General features: G+C 39.5%; 1 protein-coding gene across 1 annotated transcript in view; it reads left to right on the forward strand.

Moving 5' to 3' along the window:
• The window catches only part of xdh (xanthine dehydrogenase), a 24,355-nt gene extending 14,634 nt beyond the window's left edge, over positions 1-9,721 (forward strand). Inside the window, exons 22-34 of the mRNA XM_044344303.1 lie at positions 436-569; positions 647-734; positions 1,656-1,742; positions 1,828-2,165; positions 2,955-3,036; positions 3,444-3,539; positions 4,307-4,510; positions 5,176-5,228; positions 5,317-5,431; positions 6,411-6,476; positions 6,601-6,789; positions 6,891-7,058; positions 8,000-9,721. Of these exons, the coding sequence (XP_044200238.1) occupies positions 436-569; positions 647-734; positions 1,656-1,742; positions 1,828-2,165; positions 2,955-3,036; positions 3,444-3,539; positions 4,307-4,510; positions 5,176-5,228; positions 5,317-5,431; positions 6,411-6,476; positions 6,601-6,789; positions 6,891-7,058; positions 8,000-8,050 (1,671 nt within the window). The 3' untranslated portion in view covers positions 8,051-9,721. The remainder of the gene's footprint in view (positions 1-435; positions 570-646; positions 735-1,655; positions 1,743-1,827; positions 2,166-2,954; positions 3,037-3,443; positions 3,540-4,306; positions 4,511-5,175; positions 5,229-5,316; positions 5,432-6,410; positions 6,477-6,600; positions 6,790-6,890; positions 7,059-7,999) is intronic.
• The last annotated feature ends 269 nt before the right edge of the window (positions 9,722-9,990 follow it).

Consider the following 9,990-nt stretch of genomic DNA (forward strand, 5'->3'; position numbering starts at 1 on the left):
AATGTACTGCATGTACTGAACAATGTACTGCATATACTGTACAGTGTACTGCATGTACTGCACAATGTACTGCATGTACTGCATGTACTGCACAATGTACTGATTCTACTCTGATTCTACTGTTTAAAATACTACATACTGCATCTACTGTATCTTCTACTGCTAACAAAACTTCCAATACTACTGATTCTACTCTGATTCTACTGTATCTACTACTACATCTACTGCATATACAACTGCCTCTATTACTACTTTACTACTGATTCTACTACATCTGTTCATGCATCTACTGCATCATCTACTTTATGTCCGACATCTACTGTCTATGTGCTGCTTCTACTGTAGCTTTTACTGCATCTACGTATATTAATAGAACATATAATAAAAAACAGGACTGAAATTGCATTATTGACTGATGATGTGTGTGTGCGTCAGTCTCTGGTGGCGAAGGCGCTGGGCGTCCCCGCCAACAGGGTGGTCGTCCGGGTGAAGAGGATGGGCGGAGGCTTCGGCGGGAAGGAGAGCCGAACCACCATCCTGTCCACTGTGGTCGCCGTGGCGGCAAACAAGTACGTCTGTCAATCAAATTCAGTTAGTCTTCCTTTTTATTTTAAGTTTTCTAATGTTTTGTGCGTCTGTTCATCAGGCTGAAGAGGCCAATCAGGTGCATGTTGGACAGAGACGAAGACATGTTGATCACCGGAGGACGACATCCGTTCTTCGGGAAATACAAGGTGAGACGACTTCCTGTTATTGATCCTTATCCTATTGTAACCAGTCTGTGTTTTAGTCTGTGTGTAATTATTATATTGTGAACCATGGATTTTGCATCATTTTATTCTTTTTAATATCTGTTTGATCAATGAAATGAAAAATTTGAGGGAGAGGACAGCTTCCAACTTCCCTCTCAAGTCATTACAAGAAATTTGTAACTCACAGCCAACAAAAGTTTGTAGAACATTTTGATTATTATTTTGTTTTTATTCTTGTGAAAAATTACTTTCCAATTTAATAATATATACTCATTATTATAAAATAATAATCAGCCTTAAAATACACACCAAGTGTATTTTGTGTGTAATTACTAGAGCTGCAATGATTAATCGATGAGCTGCTAACTACTAAATTAATCGTTTAATCATGTTGAGTCATTTTTTAATAAGTGAATGTCCAAATTCTCTGGTTCCAGATTCTTAGACGTGAATATTTCTTTAGTCTCTATGACAGTAAACTGAATATCTTTGAGTTGTGGACAAAACAAGACATTTGAGGACGTCGTCTTGGACTTTGTGAAACACTGATCAATATTTCTCACCATTCTCTGACATTTTATGGATCAAAGCTAATCGATTAATGGAGAAAATAATGGTCAGTTGCAGCATTAGTAAATGCAGAGGGTGACCTTGTTTTTATTAGATTATTTTTTAGTTTTTGTTTTGAGTAACAAGGTGTTGTTTATAATTTCTCTTAAATGGATAAATAAAGTTGTTTTGAATTTATTTGACTTTTCAGGATCCAAATAACAGCTACAGTTTATGTCTGCTGCCTCTGTTGGATCATGTCACCATCATCTTTCTTGTTTAAACTTCACTTTTGAGTCTCCAATGTTTCTTCTTCTTCTTCTTCTTCTTCTTCTTCTTCTTCTCTTGCTCTAGGTGGGTTTTCTAAACAGTGGGAAGGTCGTGGCGTTGGACGTGTCTTTCTACAGTAACACAGGAAACTCCATGGACCTCTCTCTGTCAGTGAGTATCGCTGCTAACTGCAGAGTTCCTCCATCACAGTATTTCCCGACGATACGCTGATGTCAATCTGTGTTTGTTCGTCGAGGTCATGGAGCGCGCTCTGTTCCACATGGAGAACTCCTACAATGTGGCGAATGTGCGTGGCCACGGCTTCCTGTGCCGCACCAACCTGCCGTCCAACACTGCCTTCAGGGGCTTCGGAGGGCCGCAGGGCATGATGATCGCTGAGAGCTGGATGACAGACGTGGCTCAGAGTCTGGGCCGGCCGGCTGAGGAGGTGCGTCGGCTGAACCTGTACATGGAGGGCGATTCAACACCCTACAACCAGGTCCTGGACCAGTTCACTCTGGACCGCTGCTGGGACGAGTGCCTGGCACGCTCTGAATACGAGCAGCGCCGAGCTGCCATCGAGCTCTACAACAGGTAACAACGGCCAGGTAGACGTATCTGAGACCCAAAGAGCTCTATGACAGGTAGCAACAGCCAGGAAAGCATACCTGAGAACCTGTCGAGATGTATGACGGGTACTACATAAGATAAAGACAGTCTGCAATTTAAGTTTCTGAGCCACCATCTTGCTCTACAACACGTAACGATGTCCAAACCAAAGTTGCTTAGCCCCAGTCAAAGTCAGGAACAGGTAGAAATGTTCAGAGGCTCTTTTTAGCTCTATGAAAAGTAAAATCGGTCAAGACTGTGTGGACTTCTGCAATAGGTAAAAATGGTAATGGTAAAAATACTATAACATTACAACCTTTATAGTAAAAACAGTCACACCAAAGATTTTGAGACCCTGTCAAGCTCTATAATAGGTATAAACAGAAGTGTCTGAGACCTTGTAGAGTTACATGACATGTAGAAATGGTCTGACCAAAGTTTTTGAGCTCCTTTGGGTCTTATACTTCAGAGTATCATCAAGATTTATAACAGCTAAAAATGGTCAGACTGAATTGTATGACCACTGTTGAGCGCTGCAATAGTCTGACGAACATTTCAGAGCTGCCGTAGAGCTCTAATGCAGGTAAAAAAGGACAGGCCAAAGTTTCCATCACTTTCTGCAACAGATAGAAACAGTCCAACCACAGTTTCTGAGGCCATGTTGAGCTCTGAAGTTTCTGAGCAGTTGCAGAGCTCTTTAGGCCTCTTTAGGTCTTTATCTTACGAGTGAAGTCCTGCTGGTTGAGATTAACTCTCTGTGTTTTCTGCCGTCAGAAAGAACCGGTGGACCAAACGAGGCCTCGCCATCATCCCCACCAAGTTTGGCATTAGCTTCACTGCTGTCTTCCTCAACCAGGTCTGATCCACCAACACTCACCAACAAGCTGTTGGAGGTTTAATGAGTTTAGTTGATAATCAGCAGCTTCCAAACAAAAAGAATTTCTGAACTAAATTATTAAAACAAAATTCTGCAGAATTGTTTTGTCTGTTATGTAGTCTGTGCTGCTCCTTTGCTATTCACTTTAAAGAGTTTTCTGTGAAGGGGTTTTAACTTTTTGCCTATTATCTCAACAACTAATAACCAGATACATAAAATTTGCTGTGGATATATGAATGAATGCCAAACAATAAATCCTAATTATTCTGGTGACATGATTTCCATGTAACAAACCAATGAAACTAAAGTCAACTGAATCTTGTTAAAGCAAATATAATATAGTGTAGATTGTTTTTGTGAACTCTTGTGTGTGTGTGTGTCTGCAGGCTGGAGCTCTGGTCCACATCTACACTGACGGCTCGGTGTTGTTGACTCACGGTGGGACTGAGATGGGACAGGGACTCCACACCAAGATGGTCCAGGTACTTCAACTCTGCTGGATCAATCAGGGGCTCATGTTGTTTAGTTTAAAATTACTCTTAAAGTTAAATTATGGTGGAGAACACAAAGTTTCCAAAGTACTTTTGGGGAATTGGGGGGAAAAAAATGTGTAAAAAATGTTCAAGGAGCATTACTGCAGCTGCCTGACAAATAAATAAACTTATTTTAATTAAACCACATAAAGGCCATGGCAACCGAAACAACTCAGTTCATGCTCATGCTGTCTGGCTAAATATTGCTCAAACTTAATTTGGATTTTTTCTAGTGTAGAAACCAAAGTTTCCAAAGATATTTTTGCAGAACAGGGAAAATATGGAGAAAAGTGTATAAAACAGAAGATTTATTGTCATCATTTATTAAACTGGGATTCAAAAGGGTTTAAAAATCACATTTAAACTCCTTCACTCCAAATCTCATATAAATATTCTAAAAAAAACATTTTCTATGTCATCCAACCATCCAACAATCAGTGTCAACCTGTCATGCTGATGTTGGTTTCAGTTCATTTCAGTATAAATGGCGCCATCTAAAGGCCTTTAGAGGAACGGCAGCTTCAGATAATTGAGCACTCAGCTGAAGTATCAGCTGTTGTGGCTGCTGATTGATGAATTTTGGGGATTTAAATTATGAAACTCAACTGAGTAAAATCACAGATCACATTTGACTGGATCAAACTTTTACATGAACCTTTAAAACTATAACTTTTCTACCAAAAGTGTTAACAAACTGTCTCTGTTTGTGTTTCCAGGTCGCCAGCAGAGTTCTGGGTGTCTCCAGTTCAAAGATCCACATCACAGAGACGAGCACCAATACGGTCCCCAACACCAGCCCCACCGCCGCCTCCGCCTCCTCCGACCTCAATGGAGCCGCCGTGCAGAACGCCTGCCAGATCCTCGCAGAACGCCTGGAGCCATACAGGAAGAAGAACCCCAAAGGATCATGGGAAGACTGGGTGAGAAATATCTGCAGTACATGTACATGAATTCGTATTAGCAGTTGTGATCATTCTAAAAATCCATTGATTATATACCTTAAAAATACATAAAAATAAGCACACTAAAATGTAATTGTTAAATAAGTCACTTAAAGAGGTACATTAAGATGATAAATTGAGTGTTTTTCCTCAGATTTCTGTCAGCACCTGGAGGTAAATATTAGTTTGTCTGGAAGTTGATGGATCTCAGTGGTGAAGTGATGATTTACAGATAAAATTCTGTTAAACTGTGACGAGGTTTGTGACGTCAGTAGCTTCAGCAGCTGGCATAAAAGCTCATTAGCTCTGTTTCTTTACAGTGTGCATTAAACTGGAAGCTAAAATCTTTTAATTATGTCTTAGTATCTCATTAGATCGACCGAGTTCTGACTTTGTTTTCCTAAATTATGGTAAAAACATGAAAATACAGTTAAAATAAATGTACTTGTGACTCACTATCTCACAGGTGTGACTTCATATTTTGTAATTATGACTCAGCAGGTCAATTTTGAGACGCTAACAATGACACACTAAGCTGTGATTTTGATTTACATCGTCAAAATGTTGAGGATCTCCTGAGATTTTATGTATTTATTGATTTCCTGGCTTTAAATCATTTAACTGAGAATATTTCTGTGTTTCAGGTGAAAGCAGCGTACTTCGACAGAGTCAACCTAAGTGCAAATGGCTTTTACAAGTGAGTTCACTGAATAAGTCACTACATCAGTAAATGTTTTGATAAATAAAGTGCAGGACAGAGTTTCACCGTCCCTGTGTCCTGTTAGGACTCCAGATCTCGGTTATGACTTTGACTCAAACTCTGGCCGAGCGTTCAACTACTACAGCTACGGAGTGGCCTGTTCAGAGGTGGAGATCGACTGTCTGACCGGAGCTCACAAGGTCGGTACTTCTGCTAAACTGTCTGTGTTTACTTTATGAAGAATCATTTAGCTAGAAAGGTAATCATAACAGAAAATGGTAAATAAATTACTCTTTCAAACTGTTGTTGCCCCTAAAGGTTTCCCACAGGGATCAATACTATGGCCCTGTTGTTTACCCTACACACAAATCATATGAAAATATATTAATTATACACCTTTATGCTGATGATACCATGTTGTATGTAACAGGTTCCACTGAAATCCAGAATCTCCATGTACCAGTCTCTTAACACTGTTGTGCAATTTACGTCAGTAATCACAAAAATCTCAGTCGTAACTGAACACACAGATATTTTACACATACAGCTGGAATCAGCGCTGCTCAATCTCTCCAGTAATTGTGATATCTCCAATAAACATCAAGGATGGTCGTCCATAAACTGCCTAAAATCATATTCTTTTTTAACACTTTATTCAGTATCATACCTAACCCAAGACTGATCAGTGTTTCAGTGCAAACAGGAACTGATTAAGGCAGCATGACTGTTTGTTGTGCAGATTTGCCAAACAGAAAGAAAACATAAAGGTATTGATGGTTTTAAAATCAGACATTCTGCACTGTTGATCCTCAATAACTTTTTAATAAGATCATCAGTTTTCTCCAGAGTTGTTGTGCAATGCAGATAAAGCTAGAAATTAATTGATAATGTGGGTAAAAATATTGAGATAAAGTTAGGGGCTGACTTAAAAGTGCATGCAATATGACCAAATTTTCAATAGCTTTCTCTTTTTTTGTCATAAAGTCTCCTTACCAACATTATTTTCATCTGGGGTTCATCGCATTACATAAACAACCTGCATTTTGTTTATTTTCACATTTTTGAAATTATGCAATAAGGCCCAGTGAGTTATTGGGGCACATTTTCTGTCACTAGTTCAACAAAAAAACAAAACAAAGATACAAATACAGATATTTTTGTGACATATTTGTGTTATAGAACCTGAGCACCACCGTAGTGATGGACGTCGGTCACAGCCTCAACCCAGCTATAGACATCGGACAGGTGAGTCAATCAATCAGTGAAGAAGTCGATCAATGAGTCAGTCAAAAATCATTAATTATTAAAGGTCATCATTCAAGACTCGAGCACCGCCTTCAGGTCAAAGTGTCTTCCGTGGTCTCTGCAGGTGGAAGGGGCGTTCATGCAGGGTCTGGGTCTCTTCACCCTGGAGGAGCTTCATTACTCCCCCAAAGGAGTCCTCCTCACTCGGGGTCCCGGTGCTTATAAGATCCCGGCCTTCGGTGACATTCCCACCAAGCTAACCGTCTCGCTGCTCCGCGACGCACCTCACGATAAGGCAATCTTTGCCTCCAAGGTAACATCACCAACACATTTTAAACGTCACTGTTCAGATTTCTGATGAGAAAATTAATAGGAAAGCAGATAAAACAGCTTATTTGATTTTTTTCCCATCAGGCTGTTGGAGAGCCTCCTCTATTTCTGGCATCATCGGTTTTCTTCGCCATCAAAGACGCCATCAGCGCCGCCCGGGCAGAGTCAGGAATCAGCGGGCCGTTCAGGCTGGATAGCCCCGCCTCCGCCGAGAGGATCCGCAACGCCTGCAGCGACCGATTCACCAAACTGGTACGAAAACATGTTCAAATGTCAGTGACGATTGTTACTGGAACAGCTCGAGTTTATCACACTGCTTTCAGAAAGCACAGAGAACGAACAAGAAATGCGCAAAACTAAACCATATTTTGGTCAGATCATCTCCTCATCAGTGTTTGGAGTATTGTTAACTATTGTGGACGTTAACAGCTGAGTCAGATTTCTTTTTCAGCATCAGCAGATTAAAGGTTAGTGAATGCAGTGGTCAGAAAAACTCATTTTTAATACTTTGAACGTAAACTTGATATAAGTTGCTGCTGTCGTGGCAGTAATTGTTCGAGAAAAGGACGGGCACGAACAAGTACAGTCTGCAAAACTGAGCTCATTTAATCTGATAATTAAGTATTTATTGATGACATTAACACCTCAGTCAGACATTTTTTACCTTTCAGTAGATCAAAAGTCAGTCAGACACAGTTATCTTCGTCCCATACAGCCCTGAAAAATATAGCAAAAGTTTTATTTTAAACAGAAACTTCGGTGCGTTTGGTGTCTTGTTACAAAGTTTTGGTACAAGTTGTTTCTGTAGTGGAAATTATTCTTTGAGGAAAGGATCGGGCATGGACAAGAACATACAACTGACAAAACTAAACCATCTTCTGATCTTGTCTCTTTGGTGTAGCTTTGGTAGGAAACAGCCGTCAGTGACCACAACACCAGAACTATTTTAAAATTGTGTTCTGTTATCTTGGAATGACAGTAAACTTAGCATCATTCATTCGGACAACAGAATTTTGTAAAACTGATATGATAACCTGATGGGATTATGTCAGCCCTAGATCAAGTAAAAAGTTATTTGCAATGCATGAATGAACGGATTTTCAGACCTTGAGTTACTTTAAAACATATAAACGTGTTGGGAATACTGTGTCAGTTTCTGTGCTCTTAATCATACTTAATATTTTCTGTTGCAGTGTCCTCCTGCAGAGCCCGGCACCTTCACACCCTGGTCTGTGCAGGTTTAAGGCGCTCGACCAACGATAGTAGAAACTACCGCCGACGACCACTGGAGAATCTGTAAAACTACAAAACTATGAACACACACTGAGCCATTTTCTACAAGAACATTTCAGAGAACCTCGTCACTAACGGATCGTTGCTCCCTGTCGGATCAGGACCTTCGGTCACAGTCGATGATGCGCTACCTCAACTGAACTCTACTGAGCTCTACTGAACTCAGTCACAGAAGAATAAAAGGTGAAACTGAGGCCAAGAGTCTGGTACAGGTCTTCACAGACTAAAAGCATTGTTGGATTAATGTTTGCGATACTTTAGTTGTAAAGAAATTGATTCAAGATATGCACCATGTACAGGTAATAATACAGGACCTGGCCCTGATCACTGTGGAGCATATTCTCAGACTAATCTGCAGTTAATCAAATTGCCACAAACCAACAGACACACAATGAATCTGGGGTCCTCACAGATACTGAAGGCAATTGCCCTTTTTGGGTAGGGTCCTGTCGTGTTATTGGTTAGTTTTCAAATTCAAATTCAAATAGCTTTATTGGCATGACCATAATGAAATACAGTATTGCCAAAGCACCGTAAAAGTAATGAATGTTTGCAATTAAAATATAAAGAAATCTATACATACACATTTATGTGTTTATACATTTTGAAAAGTGTACGAAACAGCAGATTTAATGTCTTTGCAACAACCCCCAACCCCCTTAATTTTGGAAAGAAAGGAGTCACATAAGCAAATTAATGATTATTGTTCGTATAGCTAATATATGCACACAGATAAAAAGAAAACAAATCTGAAGTCTGATGTAGATCAGCAGGTCAGTCTGATTCCCTCGTGTTGTGGCAAGCAGAGATAAATTATCCTGCAAGAACGCAACTGTCTTTCATTTCCCCTGTTTTCCATGAGTCCGTCCAGCTTTAGACCTGTGAAGACATTCAGTGCTCAGCCACACCATACAGCGAAACTTATCACACATCCTCGCAAAGGTGGAGCTGGAAACCTTTTATTTAGTGACCACTTGTTAGGTTCCTGAGCTAACAATTAACATGCTAGCTAGCCGGGAACAAACCGGAACAACCAGCCCCAACAGACAAGACAAGGCAATTTTATTTACATAGTACAATTCATTAGATTAGACAGTAGCTCGCCAAGCTAGCTGGCTTGATATCAGTTATCTTACCACCAGTTAACAAGCTAGCCAAGTAGCACGGTTGCTGATTAAGTTAACACAGTTTATTCAAGAAAAGGAATTTTTTTATCTATAAAAACTGGACAGTACGACAAAGCTAACCTGATATCTTCTTCTCTTTTAGCCTCTGATTCTCCGTTCCCTTAAAGTTTCACCATTGACACAGTTTGCTAATGATCGAAAACGAGAATTAAGCTAAAACAGAAGAACAGTAAATCAAAATGAGGCTACAGCTGATAAAGTACTTAAACATTACTGAACTGGGAGAAATTATGTTAATATTAGCTTGGGAGCTAACTGATTTTAGCTCACATAAACAGCCTACGTTTTAAATTAGTGTTATACAGACATTCATTATATATATATAGAACATTTTAATAATGTGTAACAAAAACACACTAATGAGCAAAATATTTCTTTCCATAAAGACCTCAGGGAATAAAACATGATTTCTTCACAGCCAGTCAATCTTACACTGTAAATACATGTTACGTGAATCGTAGATTTACTTCCGGTGCTCGATGTTTCAGCCCAGTCCAGCTAATGTGAATAATCAGATCATTAAATCTGTAAAACTAATCATCGTTTACACTCTGTATGTCGCACAGTGATTGGTGATGCACTTTCACTTCAGTTCATGTTCACATCAACATGAATTATGATGTAAATGAAACACAAATTAAATTATGATTTCGTTCATTTTCACTGTTATGTTATATAAAATTATTGCACTATATGAATTAAAT

This window comes from Thunnus albacares, chromosome 24, assembly GCF_914725855.1.
Source record: "Thunnus albacares chromosome 24, fThuAlb1.1, whole genome shotgun sequence".
Lineage (NCBI taxonomy): Eukaryota > Metazoa > Chordata > Actinopteri > Scombriformes > Scombridae > Thunnus > Thunnus albacares.